The sequence below is a fragment of the Pholis gunnellus genome, assembly GCF_910591455.1.
Source record: "Pholis gunnellus genome assembly, chromosome: 3".
Taxonomy (NCBI): Eukaryota; Metazoa; Chordata; class Actinopteri; order Perciformes; family Pholidae; genus Pholis; species Pholis gunnellus.
Genome location: NC_136529.1, coordinates 7338158 through 7359217, shown reverse-complemented (window position 1 = coordinate 7359217; position 21060 = coordinate 7338158). Strand labels below are relative to the sequence as shown.

The 21060-nt window shown below is 39.8% G+C and overlaps 1 protein-coding gene across 1 annotated transcript; it reads right to left on the bottom strand.

Annotated features, from left to right (window-relative positions):
* Positions 1–298: 298 nt before the first annotated feature.
* On the bottom strand, positions 299–10154 carry spdef (SAM pointed domain containing ets transcription factor). The gene is made up of 6 exons (XM_079156654.1): positions 9770–10154; positions 4595–5045; positions 3863–4060; positions 3717–3764; positions 3287–3421; positions 299–2350 (listed from the first exon to the last, which is right to left on the bottom strand). Exons 2-6 carry the CDS (start codon positions 5034–5036, stop codon positions 2172–2174), a joined length of 1002 nt encoding a protein of 333 aa, XP_079012780.1. The 5' UTR covers positions 5037–5045; positions 9770–10154; the 3' UTR covers positions 299–2171.
* Between the last annotated feature and the right edge of the window lie 10906 nt (positions 10155–21060).

Genomic DNA, 21060 nt, shown 5'->3' with positions numbered 1-21060 from the left:
ATTGTATACAGGGATAAGCATACCTTCCACAATACACTCTTGCCTAAAGGATTAAACTGCTCATTATAGCCCAAGGCCAGCTTTCTTTGGCAGATATGAAAGAAACAGTTAGAAGAAAATGTCAACAAAAGACCCGAATCAGAAAACAGCACACATGAAAAAAAAGTTATGTTGATTAGTGCCTCCTAATAACTGTTTAAAGTTGCTTAGCCTGCTTTATAAAGCACACTTTACATGCACTATAAACCCTTTATGAGTTAGAGACACCACACAGAAGCATATTAAGTTTAAATATAGAGTTTATTAAGTCTTGCTTGAAGCTTGAATATCCTTTCCTTCCTCAGGCAGACATTAAGGCAATATCCAGACGTTAATAATTGAAAGTAAGCTTAAAAAATGTGATGAATCAGTGAAACACAAGACACAACTATGAAATTATGAAATAATCCAATAAAAATACTGTATTGCAGGTCCTTTTTATTGCATTCAATCAGTTCATTGTCAAAATACTTTCAAAAACAGTATTTTTCACCAATTAGCATTTTGTTAAATAATGTTACTTTTAAATCACATCTTTGTTTGTCAATCAGGAATGCGCATAAGAAGTGGATGTGGTCACCACGAAGTCACCAATTGGTTTGTGGATTACGGTTTTGAAGCCTTGAGTTTGGCATTTTGGCCGTCGCCATCTTGTTTTTTTGCAACCAGAAGCGACATGAGAGGGCGGAGCTCAGAAGAACTAAACGCTGAATAAGACATATTTATGCGACCAAAATGTTACAGTTAACTTTCACTCACTGAAAACACACTAAAAGGGGGTAAAGATCGATGAGCAAAACAAGGACAACTTCCAGACTGGACAAAGCAATACCAGCGACCTGTCAATCAATCAAGGTATTCAAAAGCATACCTTATGGTCTATTTGACTCTAAATGGACCATAATATACTAAATGAGCATCATGCTGCATTGAAGAAGACTTGTAATAGAGATGGAGACCATAAACTCATGTTTACAATGTTTACTGAGGGAATAAATCAGAGAGAAGTAGAGTCATCTTCTCATAGACTTCTATACAATCAGACTTTGTTTTGCAACCAGAGGAGTCGCCTTCTGCAGTATAAGAAACTTAAAATTTTATAATGTCAAGATCTTTCACTACTGACCATAAAGCCATTTTAATTAAGAGCCTTCATTAAATGACTTTACAATTTCACGGTTGTATCATTTTGTTCGTATTTATTTATATGATTATTTATTTCATGTTCATTCACTGTACTTTATTTTACTGAACATTTTGGGTCTTCGTAATAAAACATCCACAATATAAAAAGCAATATACAGCAATACAAAGCAATACATAGAAGTTTACAGCATACAATATAAAGCAGGGCTCCTCAGCAGTGAAACAGTATTTATGAAATGCATCACTCCTTACCAAGCTACACCTTAAAAAAAAACAATTTACGGGTGTTGAAGATCCTTTGATAACAGGTTTTCACTCTTGGATCCAGCAAACTGTCAAAAGTCTCCCTCTCTGTACGTTTCAGATGAGAGAAAAGATGGCTGATGGATTACAGGAGCTGACTGACTGCTTGTGTGTGTATAGCAGAGCCAGGACCAAACCCCAAGAAGAAGCAAAACGTTCCAAACCAACCGTGGCAGGAAAACTGGCTCTAATTCAAACAGAGACATTGATCAAGTTGAGTGAAACGAAAAGACAAAGCAAATGTAGCTGTGGGCGTTTTCCTGAAGCGTGTACGTAAGAGCAATCAGTTCTAACTGTTTGCTGTAATGCATGAAGGGTAATTGAGAATCGCATTATGGAAAAATAAACAGGCAGATCATGCAAAGGCAGTTTCTGTTTTTGTTTTTTTTAAATTTGTGGTTGTTTTTATTCTGCAGTAGAAAAAAGCCCCAACAGCCGCATAGTTTTGTCTCTTCCTCTCACCAAAGATAAACCCTCAAGCAGCAGCTGTTGCTTCAGTGCTGGCAGTGGAAGTGTGTACCAATTGGGGATGGTCGGCGCACGCGTTTACTGTCACCTTTTCATCTCCAGCTCAGGTGTTCAAGTGCATGGTGAGACAGTGGGTCCTTTTAGTTTTGTAGGTTTCCATCTCCTCCTCCTCCTCCTCCTCCTCCTCCTCCTCCTCCTCCCAGTAGGCAGCTGCCTCACACTGGGTGAACAAACTGGTACACCAGTCTCTGAGACACGTCAGGCTTGCGGATGATGCCCTTCTTGTAGTATTGACGTATGGAGCGGCTCAGCTTGTCATAGTTCATGGCAGGTCGGTTCTTTCTGAGCCCCCACAGCCTCGCAACGTGAGCCGAGTCTTCGATTTTGAAAATACCTGGTGGGAATCACAAGAGATACGGAGGTCGTAACGATGCGCCACAAAGTGAACTTAACGGCCGGTGTTTACAATTTAAAGAAAAATGTCTTCCACTTATGTGCACACTAATTTTATTTTATTCAAACCAATAGTCTCATTGAGAATAAAGTCTCTTTAAGGTCTAAACTGACCTGATTAAGAAGGAAGCATTACAGACAATTTTATTTAAAATATTTTTCTTAATTTTAACAATTTAAAACAATGTGGAAAAGTTCAACCTAAAGTATGAATATACATTTTTGCTTGTGAGATGTTGAATAAGGGTTACAGTTTAAAATCAAGCACATGAAAGCACATGAAAGCATGTAAAGGAGTTCAGGTCTCAGTTAAAGTGTAAGAGATCAAAGCAATTGAACTGTGAGTACGAGATGAAGAAGTTGAGGTGTCAGTTAGTGTTAGCGGTAAAAGCAGATGAAGTGTCTGTGAGGGGGAAAGCTATTTCAGTTGAAGTACAAGCTCTGAAAGCAGTTGAACTGTGAGTTGGAATTAAATGAAGCCCTGAATCTGTTTTAAATATCAAGTGAAGTGTAAATATTATTAGGAGTTTATGTCTCAGTTAAAGCGTAAGAGAGAGTCTGGAAAACACTTTCACTTTTGGTGAATGAGCAATTACTTAAATGTGTTGAAAAGTAACATAAACAGTTGAAGTGTCAGTTGTCATGCAACAAGTGTAAGCAAATGAAGTGTCAGTTATCGTGTAAGCGATGAAAGCACAAAAGTTGAAATACTAAAGTAAAATAGATATAATAATAGATATCTATGAGCTTATTGGCACTTTATTTTTCCCCTTCATTCCAACGTGCATCCTGATACTAAAATGAAGCAATACAATTCCCAACGTGAAACCTCAGAGTACTTCCAATACTGTAGCCTTCAAAAAAAAGATGAAAATACCTTTTTCTTTATTGAGCCAGCGAATGCAGCGTCCATAGTTGTGAGGTTTACGCAGGAGCTCTCTGAGGAACTGCCACAGATGAATGGGCTGACCGGAACAAGACGAATCTGCCTCGGACCAAAGATCCTCACCGCCTAGAGGACACAAAAACAACATTCAGACTCTGAGGATTGTCAGAGAAAATATCACACATAGCCAGAGGCCCAAAGTCGTCTCCAGACTAAGCAGGAGATTCACAAAGCAGGAGCTTGATTTGCATGACAGTCCAAATCTTGTACTCACTAAAAAGTAAGTTAACGTAAATGTTTAGTGGTAAATGTTCATATCATTTCACTTTGCGCAATTCCAAGCAAAGTCACAATGCATGTTTCATTTGGTACAGTTTATTATTGTCATTAAGTGACAAGTGTATGAGGAAACCAAACCTACCGGTAGTTTTCGTCTCTCCAACTGAACACCTTTCTTTCATCCAGGCAGCTGGAGAGAGAGAAGAGACATTTAAGTAAAAAGATAAAACGCAAAAAGACACACTCAAACAGCCAAACGTTATTTTATGTTAAATAAATATCACACACTTGACTTCCATATGTCCAGGTGTGCATGCAGCGTGTCGCCACACTGCGGCGAGCGCTGGCGAAACTCCTCCTCGCTCATTGCACACAGGTCCTTTCCTATCAGGTCCTGGAAGGCCTTTCCTGCGTGGGGCAACCTGTACAGATGTTCAGTCCACAGCAGCCACTTCTGGACGTTCCCCATGTTCCAATCTATGGGGTCTACGAAAACAGAGCACGGTGGGAAAACGGTGAGAAAACTAACCCGGCGTGAGGTTGTTCATCCAAGTCATATTGAGTCAAGGTAAGTTTGTGTGTTTTATGATCCTTTACATTTACGCACGATACATTCACTGAAACCACAAGGTAATCACACTTTTATGCCAACACAATTCTAATCAGTAGATCAGATGCCTGCTTTATGACAGCCAGAAGCCTTACAATACATTCTGCTGCCTCTGTTTGCTTTTTGCGAGCAGCAGGGAGACCTCGCCCTTAAGAGTGTGTACACTGTTTACTGGCAGGAGAGAAACATCACTGTCACAATCCAGGAGAACTCATGCAAATGTCAGGATTAAACAGATCCTGGAGCAGGCAAACATGGCTTTGCGTCAGTACGAATATGATCTAGGAGAGCTGTCATGTTGTCTTGGCACAATCCAGTAGCTCAGGTTAAATCAATATCCCTTTACTTGCAAATAACGGGCTTTTGAAGATGACAAATTACAGTAGTGGGTGTGGTGGAAGGCAGCCTACCTGCGGTGATATTGAGCAGTTTGCAGGCTGTTTCGATGTCCTTCAGCACTACTCCCACCACCATGCTCTGCACCTGCTCCAGAGACCGCTCCTCCTCCTGCCCCTCCAGCCCAGGAGAGAGTCCCTGTTCCTGGCTATCGATGACGGGGCACTGCTCGGGTTCGTCCTCGTGCTCCATGCGAGTCATGGGCACAGCCAGCGCCGGGGAGGCCTCTGAAACTTTCACCAGCCAGGTGGCGTCTTCGGTGAGGAGCATGTCGAAGCAGGACAGGTAGAGGCCCGGCACGCCACACTGGGCTTCCCCGCTTGGTTTGGTCTCCCCAAGGTCCCAGGGTTCTGCAGAGCCTCTGTTCCGCTCCAGGAGGGCGAGGGAGTCCTCTGTCATCGCAATCCGCGATCCATACACTGTGCCTTCAGATAAACTGCCCCCTGGATTTGACATAACTGGTACCTGGAGACAAGAAAAGCCACATTAAACTCTATATTTCTAACCTGCACATGAACTGAGAACCGTGCAAACTTTTTAAAGTATCCTTTCAGCAATGCTGAAAGGAGAATATGTTTTAAATGTCTGAAAAACTTTACAACATTCAAGCAGTTCATCGTCGCTTCGATTATATTCATTTCATGCTTCAAGTCAAAAAGACACTACCTTCTCAGACAGATCCTCTCCTGCAATTCTCTGGCTGCTAAACCAGCAACTGTTTTACTTTAGTAATAAACTCCATCCGAGCAGCTGCAGACTAGAGTCCCCTTTTCGTAGTGTGTTATGAGCAGAAGTGAGTTGAGGCCGTGCTGCTCGAGGCTCTATAAGAACCCTGAGCCTGATGGAGGTACTGGGGAAATGACCCTCAAGAGAGTTAAAACACACACAGCGCTGACAGGCATGGGGCAAAATGGATTTGACTGAGTCTCTTATTTGTGGGTCAGTGGCCCAGAATGGCTGATGCGTTGGGGGTAGGTGACTTGTATTGAGACCTGAAGCAGCTTCGCCGCCTGCCTCGGCTTTCAAGGTGCCGTCTCTGCAGCCTCTCTGTCTCCACTGTCAGCTGGAGTTTTTAATCAAGTTAGATAATGTGGAGAAGAGTGTCCACTGAAACCGCATGTTTCAAAACAATCAAGTTTTATGAAGACCCGACCGATAGCTGCCACGGCTTTCCTCTTAACAGGAAATTGCCGTCATAAGCGTCCATTTATGGACGTCAGCTGTAGCACAAGTGTTGTAATCTCAGGGCGAACTCGCATATGGCACCCATAATGTGTACCTGCCACAGCTGGCACATGGGAAGGCCCACTGCTGTCACACACCGGGTTATCGGTGGTTGTGGCTGACGCCACTGTAAAGGAAGTGTGCTCCCACAGAACACATGTTCAAGGAGGGTCACGGCTTTATTTGTCAAGACACAACAATGAAATTAAAAGTATCGTAAAGACGATGGCTAGATGATAAACACCCATCACGCAAAATCATTTGTGAGGGAGCTTGAAAGTCGTCCAGGTGACATTAAATCTTTATTATACAAGAAAATGCTCTACCGATGCAAGAGAATGTAAATTTACTGTGCGGAAGTAAGAAATGGTGAACATTTTGATCACTGTACCATCATCAAGAGAACATTTTTTCACATTTTGTTGCACATTTTTTCACTAATTGTACCTTAAAATCCTATCAGGTGATTGTTTTCTTTTTTCTTATCGACACATTTACCAAACTTCCCCAAAAGTTAAATGAAGTTATCTTCCCCGCCCCTAAAAAAGATTACCCTTCCAGACTTTGGTCCTGAACCCCCCACTGTAAAACCTCACCCAGTCTTCCTTTTATCTCCAAATTCCTCGTAAACTATAACCCACACTCCCTTTCACTCCATCAGGAGTCAGATTAAAAGCCACTGGTATCCCAGCCTGGCTGCTTCGCGTCAACTGTGCTCTGTAACAGCTTGCGCTAAGCCCATTAGCAAAGCAAATTTAGCCATATTACCTTCTTCCAAAAGGAAGAGGGAGCACAATAAAAAGACACAAACACACACCCCTGCAGAGAGGGATTAAGAGCCTGACTGATCTCTAAATGAGTTTGGTCAGATCGCTGATATTCATTTCGGGAGCATTAGAGCTTGCTCCATTTACTCAGCAAAGTCACCCTTTGACACCGACGGAAAAGGACTCCCTCCATGCCGGCGTCCACCCTGGGAACCATATTTCTAACACATGCTTGGTCTCATTTAACATGGAGAGGGTGATTATTTGAGGGGTATCATCACCTTGTTTTTTATATGATTGGAGCTGTGTTATTGGAATCATGCTTTTTTTTTTTTCTACAAAAAATGGGAACTAAACTGACCAAAGTGTGACCTCTGTGTTATATTTCAACGGGGGAAAAAAATCACAAGCCCCAATAAGAGTTTTGATGCGGAACCAGACAGGAAACAACTGTTTCAATTGAGTTAAAGAGTTTGTGCTGCCTTCCAAACCCTCTCTCATTGTGAAAGTGGTTAAAAGTTGCAGACCAATACAACTAATCAAGCCTGAAATGAACCCGTTAGCCCATTCATCACTGTTGCTGAAACAGTTTTGTGACAGGAGTCGGCTGAAGTGTTTAGATGAAAGTTAATGAGTAATGATTAAAACAAGCAAAAATCTTTTCTTCTAAAGTCTGTTTAACCTGGATGATTCAATCCGAGCTGAAAAAAAGAAAAGGTCATGTGTGAGATTTGAGATCATATATCTAATAGCAACCAAAATGTTTATTAGCTACTCGGCTCATTACAAAAAAAAGAAAAAGAAAAGCTCCGTGTTAAAGTTAAAGTGTGTACAGCCAGGCGTGACTGTTTGCCATGAGAGCGTTAAAGGGAGACTTTTTCTTTTCCTTGTTATTGTTTCTCATGGGAAACTTGGATCGACTAAGGAAGTCATTGTTCCCGACAACAAGGGTAAAACACTATTGCAATATGACTATTTCTGGGAAGAAAGCATGCAGGTGCTCTGTTAACTTTACAAACTACAATGAATAACTCCTGTTACTTGTTTGATGAATTGCAAATAAAGGCTGATTTTCTGTGGCCTTTCTAATCTTTATGGATGTTTACAATATTTGTCTCTCCAATCCTTATCTCTAAAACTCAATTTTCATTTTATAACTAACTTTTTCTATTTTTAGGTTGGTTGTATTAACTGCCAATGGGGGATATTGGTGCACGGCCCGGTGATTCATTGCTGCTGATAGTCAGGTGCACTGGCATTGGGCCAGCATCAGGAACCAGTGCAAAAGCTTTACTGTTGGTGAAAATGAATTTTGACGGAGGGCTTATAGATTTACAGTTAGTGATGCAGATGATAAACTTCACTTGGATGAGATTGGACCTTGAGATTTGGAGGCGTAGCACGGACGGATGGAGAGCTAAACCTGTCACCTGTTTTTGCAGAGATAGTGAAGATACGGACTCACCATGAGGCCTAAGGCATGTGCTCACGCAGCTGGAGGATCAGAAAGAGCATGGTTTTAATAGTAGTTTAAAAAAGTTACACAATATCTGGCATAATCGGCAGCTGCTTTAAAAGGTGCCGTTTAAAACCCAGTTGTAGATTTAACTACCTTAAGGGCTGATAGTGCAGACTGACACAAGTCAGCTTCTATCCATTTCTTTTCTTTGTGCATTTTTTCTATTTGTAAATTTTTTGAAAGCTCAGTGGAGACGCTTATAAAATGTCACATTAAAAGCAAAATGTGACTTCGTAAATATGATGTACATGAAAAATGTGACTTTAACGTCCACTGATGAGACAAAAATCACATCTGTGTGGACCAATTAGGGGACTGTACACGTTCCTCCAATTTATGAAACCAACAAATGCTGTACTCCATCACGTTTTCATCATTTTTGTTCGTTTTCTTTTGTCGACATGATGGACGTTTCCTTTAAATTTCTGCTAAATTTGGACAGAATCTTCTCTATACTAAAGTATGCTTCATCAGAGGTGTTTGTCAGATGGTCTCCTTCCCAAAACCTTCTGTGTTTGACCATTTCTGTAACTTTCCGAAATCGACGATCTAACATTTACAACGTGATTGGGCGTGCAGAGCCGAGAAGGAGCCGGGGTTTGACCCTCTCTCTCTCAAGCTCCCCTTTTTGGTTCTTGACACAGCTATTTCCATCATTTTTTAATGTGAACAGCCAAGTGCAAAACGAGGAATATAGAGAAAATGTGCACCAATATCTCCATATTTAAAATGTCATTAGAACTGTTCTCTGATTGATTGTAACCCAATCCTGATTCCTAATACATAATAGTGTTGAAGTGTACTATATATATAACTGTGGTACAAAAAGTTATCAGAGGCTAAGTTCGGGTTCAGAAAAGGTGGATGCTGCTGTAAACTACATTTTTTTGCCTTCTATGGTGTGTTTGTTGTCCAACAGTAAAACCTCCTTTAGTCTATTACTGAGTCAGAGCAGCTTAACATGCTCCATAAATAAGATCCAAATCTGTGTTTTTTAATAACCTAAACCAGAGGGATACTGTGGAGTAATGATACAGATCAGCTTGACATTAAAGATCTGATCGAGAGGGGGAACAGACACCTGCACATTCAGAAACAGCAGTCCAATTATTAGTCTTGTCTTGGGGGATGTTTTAAATTTCCACCTTTTCATAAAAATCGTAATAAAATCCCCTTGACAGCAGTGACACATTTATCAGCTCATCGTTTTTGGGCATCAAACCAACAATAACGCTGCCAGACACCTTTTATCTGTCCACATTTTGACACAAATTATACATGTAGAGAAACAAGAAAAACAAGTAAGCATGACAGAGATATACAGAGCAAACACAGAGAAAACTAAACAGAAATGATGAGGTAAATTAATGAGATAACAGCTTTTCTGTCCTCATCAATTGTCTTTTGTTTTTTGTAATCCTGTGTGCTGAAGCTAAAGACAATTGTCTACATTATCGATAAGAAAGTTCCAAAATTCTGGCAATAAATCATTTTATTTTTAATATTTTTAACTGACTGACAAAGATTTAAGTGTGAACAACCATACATTAATAATCATAGACAATAATGAGTCACCTCTCTAGATATTCTTAATCCTGTTCCAGGTAAATTGCATGGAATTTGCCCTTTGTGCTCTCTGAAAGATACAATGATGATTGTGTCAAGCAGTGTCTTCTTACCGAGGCAAAGATGCTCTGATGGCCAGAGGCAGAGACTTGACTGGGTGAGAGAAGATGCGGTGCAGCTCTGGTCCTGTAGAAGGATGAACGACTGCCTTTTGATCCCGTTTGCAGACCGACGCTCAGCTCAGACAGGATGCCCGGGTGTTACCTGAGCACAGAGGTGCTGTATGGCAGTGGGCGCCCTTCAATCTTTTGCCCCCACCCCAGTGAATGTCAGCAGAGCCCACCAGCCTCGAGGCCTCGGATTCTCCCAGGCTCTTTGGTGGAATCACGCTTAAACTGAAAGTCACAGCCTAAAGCTCAACTGCAAACTAAACTTCAAGTGAAAGCACCTGCTGGGGGTGTGTACAAAGTGAAAAGAAGTGAGGGCAAGTGACTCTGTGAGTGAGTGCAAAGGAATTCCAGCTCCATTGACTGCAATTTATATTTATAGGCCAGTCGTGTTTACTCTGTGTGTGTGTGTGTGTGTGTGTGTGTGTGTGTGTGTGTGTGTGTGTGTGTGTGTGTGTGTGTGTGTGTGTGTGTGTGTGTGTGTGTGTGTAGGTGTGTGTGTGTGTGTGTGTGTGTGTGTGTGTGTGTGTGTGTGTGTGTGTGTGTGTGTCTGAAGTGCCATGTGTCTTGCAGATTAAACTCAGACTTTCTCAAACACTACTAGTTGACCTCATTAGGTGACAGACAATTCAAGATGATGAGAGACTAAAGAATATACTTTGAAAGTAAAAATGTCTATGAAAACAAAAAGCTTTCTAATACCAAGTACTATGGGCCAAATCAAATTTGAAGTCGATGTACTCTACTTGAGTATTTCTATTCAAATAGTGGAGTAATGTCAACCTGAGTAGAGAATGAATGACTCTCTCCCTCTGTGTTGGTTGTTGTTCGAGCTTTTCTTTGATTTGATGACATAGCCGAGCCAACTTGCTTTTAGTGCACGTTAGTGCATGTTAGTGTATGTTAGCGCATGTGAGCGTGCCCCATGGGTTAGCTCTCAGCCGCCGCTCTGCACTGCTCTCATATGACGGTTGACACGGGTAAACACTGTTGGCTCTGTCAGCATGTTTACTGTAGTTTGTAAGTTTAGCGCTGTTAGCACCGTGAGCTATGAGCCACGGGTTCAGGTGTATCCATGTTGAGAGCCGTTGAGAGGCAATCGAAATTCTCCCAATTTCGTATCTTGCACCTTTAAGTAGGATTTTGAATGCAGCTTTACCGTTTATTCAATGTAATGGGACATCTTTACATTGTGGAATTGATACTTTGAGTTTTTATATTCTCATACTTCACTGTATGTGACTACATTTCCTGGTTTCTGGTTTCTGGAGACTCTCAGGTGACCTGCAGTTACGAGAAATAAATGGCTGGTGATTAGCCTCAGACAACATTTGAAAAAAGCTCACAAGCTATTAATATTTTATTAGAAAACTTGACCACTGGCTTTAAAATTAAACATTAACACATAATATGGTGAAAGCCCTTTACTTGATAGACACATTTACATATTTTCAAGTCTGTCTTAAAACCAGTATAGACAGGAGGAACAATTAAAGCGAACACTAGGGCCTACAGGTGTTTTTATTTAATCTCCATGATAAGACTTCTTCTCAGTATTGTGATGCACTTTTGTAGAATAACTTTTATTAGGCTAGATTAAGTTTGGTGACCTCGTGTGATTTCCAGAGGAGCTATATGGCCAACTTTAAACTAATTTCAATTTATTCTATTTCACCAGGATAAACCACTCAGTAACAACACTTTGCAGAGAGTCCTGCAGGTCCTGGCTCTATTAACAATGCATATGTCATGAGCATAGTTTTGTATTTAAAACCTTCAAAGAAAATATTTCAGCTCAGTAAAAAAATCCCCTCTTAAATGTTAAGAGTAAAGTAGCATAACATGTAATTATTCAAATACATGTAAAGTCAAAAATTGTACTTAGGTTAATGTATATAGCTTGCATGTGTTGGTAGGCTATCAAAATACCTACCTACTGTTGACTTAAAAGGTAAGTAGATGCCTAGTCTCTGTAGTCAGTCTGAATTTATGTCCAATACAAGGAAAAACCACAAGTCCATAGAAAATATCTCAAACTACTGTGCAGCTTACTCCACTTCACCGCTGCCCTACCACACCCTCAACACGTATTATTTACCAAAAAATGCATTACTGCTTCTTTTGTGCGGCTAGCTGTAACCCTGTATTTGTGACTATTTCTGCATTTCTTACAACACAACACAACTTACTTTTGTTTTTGCTTTCTAGGGAAGCTTAATGTTTAATGTTTATTATCAACATCTAGCGTCAGCTATGCTGTGGTTACGCTGGCTGATGACTTGCGGGTAGCTGTATAATGTAGTCATTGTGGCAATTTTTGCTTACATTTATCACAAAAACAACATGACTTACATACAAGTTTTCACTTCGTCAGTTTCTGTTTGTAGAAAAGTTATTATCAGCTGACTTCAGTGTCACTTAAGTGTCATCTTGACAAATGGTAAGAATCGTCAAGGGATAGGTTAGCGTGAGCTAAGCCGTGGTAATGGATACTAGCGTAGCAGTTGATGTGCGGCTAGCTGTTTAATCATCATTTAATCAGTCATTGTGACTATATGCTTACATTTATCACACAACATGTCTTGCTATTATTTTTGATTTCTTTCGACAGTTTAATGTTAACCATCAAAATGTTATCAGCTGAGTTCAGTGTCAACTTGACTAATGTTAAGATTCATCTGGGGTTAGCATTAGCTATGCTGTGGTTATGTTTGCTAGCTAACTGGTAGCTACTAGCTAGTGGTAGCTAGCGGTGGTAAATTGATATCAAGGGTGCATTCGTAAATCCAATGTGACGCTGTACACTAAAATGAGACTGTTGCTGTTCTAAGAAAGTTAATGAATGGTTACGTTAAAATGGAAGAAGGAAAAATAATCCTATCAATATGTACAATACATGCCGGTGAGGATGATGGGACTGAAACAATATGTCTATGAAAATAAGTTAGAAAACTTGGGCTATAGCTAACGTTAGGAGTTAGTGAAAATGTAACCCAGTTAGCTTAGCTAAACATTTTATCAAACAGTATGGCGAACAAGTAACTTTCACACATTCACTGTGCTTGACGCTCTGCCGGTCAAAGTGTGGCGCTCAGAATTTACGAATGGTTTGTTCTGTCGCTCCAAGTGACATATGTATTTACACACCCTGAGTTAATGTTAAGTATGAAAGTGTTAACAATGACGTAAAATAATACTCTTTAAACATTACAGTATGGCTATTACGATTTATGTGAAAACTTGTGAAAATCAATATCAATTTAATTAATCAATTAAAAAAATGTTCAAAGAGCTGCCTGCATGAAAAATTATCTGTTTGAACAGCCAAAAAACTACGTCTTTCTCCTTGTTAATTAGACATTAATTGACATAAATTAAGGCCTGTATAGGCCTACAAGTGCTGATAACCATCATACAACTGTACTTCTCATCCATGTTGACTTACATCCTGCACTTATACCAGAATATTTTGTATTAAACATCATTGTCTGTGCAATAATTCATATAGGAAGTTTGATGATTGTTAAAAAGGTGTCACAACTTGTTTTTAGATTCAGCTTTATCATCATCTTACATACAGGCTATATCATAAAGTGACTCCATTTGAGACTATGGGATGATAAGATTATGCCTCATTTACAGTGGTTTCCCAGCAGCATTTCAGTTCCATGGGTAATTTCATGACTAACAATAACAAAAAACAAGCACATATTGAGATCTTTATCACTGCACAGTACCTTTAAATATTTACTTTTATACGGACAAAGAAAACTTGCCTTTAATTAAGTGTATCTTAGCCACATGAGTATTGCGTAATTCTGTTTGAACTGCTTCTTTTAGAGGAGCCCTTTGTGCAATTTATGCCAGTTTGAACGTGTCTCCGTCAAAAGCAGAGAAAGAACAGGTGTTTGTAAAACACCTTGGCATTAGCAAAACAGTGGTAACCCACAACAATAAAAGTAGTTTAAGACTACTGCACATCTAATCTTCCCCCTCTAATCTTGCTTTTAATTCACCATGTAATTCGCTAAATGGTCTTTTGATAGCAGCCCATCCTAAAGTTTCTTTCTCTTTTCCAGTACCAGGACATACTTTCTCTTCTATTACTTCCAGTTAAGGAGCTGTGGGTTTGATATCGTTTGCCCCGCAGTCTGAATGGACTAATTGTGAGATACAGAGAGGGCGTGCACGAACTGCATCAAGGCTTCTCAGCAGCAAAGTGTTTGTAGACACGCCAAACCAAACTGTGAGCGATGACAAATTCCCTTTATTGGACAATTACACCTGAAATTGTGCTTGTGCATGAACCCCTGCTTGTGTGTGTAATTTATACATACTGAGTGAGGCGGGCTTACACGCACAAATCTGTAGTTTAGGATGTGGTACACTTTGATCGCCTTGTAATTAAAACTGTTTCATACTAAATAATGACATATTTCTATGAAGAATAAATGTCTGTTTGCTTTTGGCTTTACTTACATCCAGTCCTTAAATAGAATTTGCATGGCAGTTTCTTCAACAAGTGTTTGACCTTTACCGTGGCTCTGGAACAATAATCGCATTACTCAAAGACAACAAGTGAAGAACAGCAACAGGCTGGATGTCAAATACCTTGGAATACGTAAGGCTTGTGCAGGTGTCCCTACTGTAAACAGGTGTCAATGACCCGAGTTGTTTTAGCAAAGTCAATATTATATTGACTTTGTTAAATAAGCTTCGTTGAGCGAATGAGAGTCTCATTGTCAGAATATGTGTATGAAGTGAGGGGTGGTTTCTGACTTTGGGTATGACAGCTCTTCCAACTGTTTTTGGCGATAGTTCTGAGTCAGTTTGTAAAAATGATTTCACCTTCATGTGGCATCATGTCAGCCATGTTTCAGAAATACATAACTGCTGCTGATAGAATACATGACAGGAGTAATGGATACAACTAATAACATTTCAACATTTTGAGTAGGCCTAATGGAGGCCTATTACATGTCTTCCTCTCGAAAACAGACAGAGAGAGGTTTATTGACAGTGATGCGTTCAACTTTAACGTTGCTCGTCTCAAGGACAGTTTGAGATTAAGTTAAGATCCACTTCCTGATGATCCACTTCAACAACCGGGCAGCTTGCCAAAGCACGGTGCTGCATGTAAAACAGTTAGCGCCGCAGAGGCGTGCCTGGTCCTGCAGATGTGCAACAAAACAACAGATGTGAGCGCAAATGATATGTCGTGTTATGTAATAGAAGGCACAGATGTGACATGCAGCGGTGGAAGTGTGTGCAGTTTTTATGATAGTGATAAGCTTATCAAATACCGGCCCATAAAGTCGCAAATATCAGTGAGCTAGAATATACATATTCTATACAACAAGCTGAATGATCGGCAGGCAAACCAGAAGAAGAGCTGGACAGTCTTTTGTTCCATGTCAACTCCAACAGTTTTAGTGGTAGAGGCCGGGTTTTCTCTACCCGCATGTGTCACAACATGTGTTTGTTGATGTGAATGCTGGATTCAACTGAAGCATTTAAAATGTGTGTATGTGTGAGTGTGTGTGTGTGTGTGTGTGCGTGTGTGTGTGTCTGCCAGCATGTGCTTTTGGACGCAAAACTTTACCACAAATACGGAACAATAAGCACCTTGCTTAAAAAAATACAGACACGCATAAGAAAGTGTCAAAGAAAGAACATATAGAAAGATGTAAATAACAAATATTATTGTGTAAAAATCCAAATATTAGTATGTATGTAGCAGGATGCACCAAAAGAAAAACATTGAAACGTTACCAGAGTTTGTCTTAAAGGTTAAGGCCCTCACACAACAGGAACCTGTTTCAACAAATTTGAAGAAAAGCTGGGATTTGCAACAGCGGATAATTCCTTCCCCCATCAATTTTGACGTGTTTCACTAATCAAAACATCCGCCATACCTGCTACCCATACATGATTATGTCAATGTGCATGTCCAACGTGAACAACGCTGATGAGAGCGGTGAGAGTGATCCAAAACAATGAGCTGAAGGACGCTAAAAAAAGCTCCATAAAGTCACGGGGAAGTGCAGGGTCAGGGGATGAATCTTTGCTAAATCATTATTTTCATAATCATGTCATGTGGTACACTGTTAATGGAAAAATATTGATTATAGCTGCTTTTTTTTTAAAGGGATAAACAAATTGAACAAGTATTAGTTTTCTGGCATTTATGTGCTATCAAGCCAGGACCAAACAATGTAAAAAGAAGTATTAAGATGGAAACTTTTCCGCCCTCTCTTTAGCTCCTATACATGTATGTTCATTTCATGTTTTCTTCACGGTCTTCACTCTGCCATTGAAAAATGTTCAGGCACTCACCTGTTTGTTTAACAGTGCTAAATCATTTATACAGTGTGACGTAACTGGATCGAGAGATATAGAAACAACTTCCTAAATGCAAATCTAGAAACTCTGTCACCTTTGCTGTTTGAACTTTGAAAGCTACAGTTTCAAATCAGGATCACATCCTGTTAGTTTCTCAGCTTACATTGGAGTGTGTATTTATTTATTCTGTCTCCATAAAACGTGGTCGAACTTTTACCGGATGCATCTTTGCATGTCCCCAGAAAAAGGACTGAAGCAGTAGATAGTTGTAAGTTGGTGTCATACTGTTGAGCGCAGGAATAGACAAACAGACAAACACAAACACTACTATTGTGTTGTCAGACAGCCAATCACAGTGCCACAAGCAACGATACCACTGCTGCCCATTCGACCAACGAGCTAAGGTAACCTGGAGACTTCACTTCTGACGGCATCCTGCACGAAACGGCCAAAATAATGAAAATAAGAATCTCAGGAGTCGAAGGTAGAGCTTTTACCAACAGAAGAAAATCCCCAAACACAGAAGTCTATTTCAGAGAACAATAGTCGTTTCCAAGCGCACAGCACCCAACATACAGCATCTGTATTCACCGACACTTGATGAAGAGAAGGGAGGGACACCTCCTGCCTCGGGGTGAAAAGACGCATAATAAAGTTTTAACTGTCTCTGCAGGTGAACCGTGCTCACATAGGAAGCAGCTTGCACAAATTATACCCCTTTGGACTATATTAAGGCTCATTACTTTGTTCCTGGATTGGAACAGAAACTGGTAAAACAAGGCGTTCAAAAGCTTCACACTTTATTTGGAAACAGGTTTCTGATAAGGTTTGGATCCATGTCAAGGAAGCCTCAAGCCTCAAACCTCAAACGTCTACACCTCTTAATTTCAGTACATTGCATGAAGACACCCAACAGTTTGTAATTACTGCAAGAGCAGCAGAGACGACCTTCCTTTTTGACCGTAGGCTACTTTGGGAAATAAATAATAATAATAGTCCAATCCCATCAAATAAATAGGATATGAAAGTGGCATTTGAGTTTGAGTTACAAAACAATCAGAAGAACATTACCAACATTTTTGCAGCAGGAATTAGGAAAAACTTCACACAAAAAGTATGAATCTGGTTTCAGGATTATTGAGCATGCAAAATATAATTGATTGTGCTTTTATTCAAACATAATAAACTGGTGAATGGATATTATCTCTGTGCCCCTGATAGTCTAGACAAGTTGCTTTCACATTGCTTTAATATTTTGAATGCAATCAGCCATTTGTGAGTGAAACAACCATTCTCAAATATATTCACCATGTTGCATTTTGCAATAGGACTAACTTTTCCAAGGCAGAGAGACACACAATCTAGATAGATAGTCTCTAATGCATGAACACACACATGCATGCTCATGCAGCTTAATATTCACTCTGCTTTTAGCTCTGTTTTGGTCTCCACCAACACCTGGTATGAATATCTGGCACTTTAGCGGCTAAATGCTGCACAATGTTCACCAGCTAGTTACCAACTGTGTCTGTCTGCAGTGTGGTGCTGGACAGGAAGTATACAGTTGGTTTATCATAGCTTTTTCACAATAAAACAGCTGCTTTCAGTTATTTTAATAAGCAATGAGTTAACAGAAGATACAAACACGAGATAAGGCAAACTGCAGAGCTGGTTGTGTCATTTAATCCAATTTTATTACATATAGATATGGATCAGCTCAACTTTAAACAGAAATAAAGCGTCCGAGGTGCTTTAATGACTTAAGTTCAGTATTTCTCTCTTATGCAACTTTATACGACCACTCTGCTACGTTTAAGACGGATCTGCATTTTAATAAACTATGATTACCCAACAGCTGTCGTGAATATTTACCTTTGGAGATAAAGATTTTACAGACATAACTTGTCATGGTCTCATAACATATTTTGCCTTGCTATAGAGGCTATATTTTGCTACTGATGAGTATATACAATTATAAAACTTGGCAACCTGGACCAGTTACAACATAAACATGCTGTTAATTAGTCCAGATTATTTCGAACGGGGCCCGTTTTTAAACTTCATACTTCTACTTTTGATACATTTTGACGCTAATTCTTCTGCACCTTTTCTGCTAGAACAGCTTGAATGAGGAATTTAGTTTTTAATGCAGCCTTATTTAACTGCATCAATGTATCCCAGCTTTTAGTTGAGTATATGATCTCCCACTGTTCTTGACGTTCGGCGCTATCTCCTCACTAAAAAGTTTGGCACACGTTGGTCATCGTTTACGATGCCCGCAGTGCTCCCCACCCAGACAAATAACATCTGCAATCTAATCACGCTGATACTTCTGAGGCAGAAGGAACTCCATCAACCAGATGGCGTATGACAACACTCGGCTGCTTCCTGTCTCCTCTTGACCCGTCAGGCTCACTGTACCGTTTTTACGTTATACTGGTTGAATCAATGCGAGAGTCATCTTTTAATATTTGATTTGAAATTGCTGATTTTGAGGAAGTGAACTGTAATATCACTGCTGTGTAGTCATAGGTGTATTTGGTGAGAGTTGCTTGCTGTGCATTGCTGGGGGGGACAGTATGGAAAGGTTAGTTTCCGTGTTGACAGAAAAAGATAAGCGGAAGAGATTATTAAATTAAACAATAAAGTTTGCCTCAAGCATTTCCCCGTGTCTTCCAGAAACCAGTTCTTCACTAAACATTTTACTTAAGTTAGTATTTTAAATCACCTGTGATCCTGAATAGGAAAAAGTACAGACTGATAAAAAACGCTTTTTATCTTTAACTTTTGTTGTTTTACCGACACGTGTTCATTTTCTCTGCACACACTCACTGTAGTTACAAAAAAAATGATTAAAAAGCACTACAGTGGTTCTCCACATTATTGCTACAAACAAACAAAGGATGTTCAGTAATTTATGGTTCGCTTCCCACCGTCCTTCTCTGACACCTGTGTTTCATTCCTTCACTTTGCTCTCGAAAGCCTCGAGCTAAAGGTCTGTTTGTCTTTGCAGAAATGATGGGCAGTTATCCATCATTAACAAAACATACCTATTGACTCAAGTGCGATGACAGATCTCAGATATGATGGGAGCTTTGGAGAACCCTCGCTGAAGCAAAAGTCAATATTTGTCCTCAGTTACCCTGTCACACGATGTCTACACAAGCCCCATTCAAATAATTGCCTCTGTGCTTTCCACCTGCATTAACATTGACATCACACACACACACACACGCACGCTCACACACACACACACACACACACACACACACACACACACACACACACACACACACACACACACACACACACACACACACACACACACACACACACACACACACACACACCGTATGCCAGTATTACTGTATGCACCTTCAGACTCATGCCATGTGACCACATTTGAAGATTTGATTTGAAGATAAGATAAAACTAACTTAATTTCAGTGCCGTTTAAGTTGAGAGATATTATGTTCATTACCAAAGAGGGCTTTGTGAAACAATAATGTTCTTATACTTCATATTTTAGTGTGTAGTCCTTGTAGTGGAGGAAGTGCACTCAAAAGACCAACAAATGAATATTTGTGCACAATCCATTATTTTTCATTTCAAAGGGCCTGTTAGACCCGGAGAGATCCTTCACTGAAGAGAAGCTGTTTGTGGGCTACATGTAACAGATACTTGTGCATGTTTGGTGATGCGTTCTTTCTTTGGATATCTATGAACGCAGAAATTGTCAAGTACACTATTAGTAAACAAACAGGAATATTTGGTTATGTACTTATACTATTGCAAAAATGTGTATGGAAATGTTTTTGCCTGTCATGATGAGAGATTGATATCCAAAACTGTTTGCTTGGACACCTTTCAAAGAAGTTTGAATATCAGCAAAAAAGAAAAGAGAAAAAGACAATTCTGTCTTTACATCTTGTCATTTCATCAGCCAAAGACTTTGCTGTATAATCAACAACCGTTGTAACGGTACGCTGTGCTCTCATATCTTAAATAATAAGCTCATATAGAATTATAAGCATTATGGGTTAGCTCGTGCCCACTGATGATGAAACACAACATACACTGGCATTCATCTATTTTACAACCACATGAAGCAAATGTTCCTCAAAGTATTCCTGTATTTGTTTTTTCTCTAAATTAAAGTGGGTGTAGACTGTGGCGCCACGTGTGTCCACGTCGTCTTTCTCTAAATGTAGAAATCCTTAAGTGAACCAAAATTTGGGTTTTTTTCTCTGTCTATTAGATGCAGAAACTAACACTTTAACATGCTGCAGAATCTCCACAAGGAGGAGTTGTTCACTCATTATCAGACCGATTATCTGCAAACCAACTTGAAGGCCGTTTAACCCAGTTTATAACATGCTACCTCCTATTTGCAAGAACAGACCTCCCTTTTCCTGTCAATGTTGTCCGTTTATACTCATACAGGACTGAGATACTGTGCACATGGATAAGAATTGAGTTAATGGATACCTCTACACAAAACTCTTCTGTTTTGCAGGTTTGAAATGTAAAAATATAAAACCTAAAACACTCAAACACAGCTTCACATGAGACAAGAAGGCAGCAGCGAGCAGCTCTGTGGGGATGTATTCATCGGCACAGCTGTACTCTGAGCTAAATGCTAATACTAGCATGCTAACATGCTCGCCATAACAACGCTAACAAGCTGATGCTAATGTTTACCTCGTTCAAAGCTTAGTTTAGTGGGTTATAATGCTAACATTTGCAAATTAGCGCTAAACATACAGCTGAGGGCGTTGGGAATGTCATTATAGTTGCAGGTGTTTGGTCTTTAACCAAAACACCAGACAAATTGATAAACGGGGCACTAGTGATATCTGTAACCGAATAGTTTTAGAGAACTTTCACACACAAAA

What these genes read in the sequence shown, in the direction of transcription:
- spdef (XM_079156654.1), bottom strand. Translation starts at nt 5,036, where the DNA reads ATGTCAAATCCAGGGGGCAGTTTATCTGAAGGCACAGTGTATGGATCG. An exon ending in CCTGGACATATGGAAGTCAA is followed by an intron (nt 3,765 to 3,862) that starts GTGTGTGATATT and finishes CTCTCTCTCCAG; the next exon opens with CTGCCTGGATGAAAGAAAGG. An exon ending in CTGGCTCAATAAAGAAAAAG is followed by an intron (nt 2,351 to 3,286) that starts GTATTTTCATCT and finishes GATTCCCACCAG; the next exon opens with GTATTTTCAAAATCGAAGAC.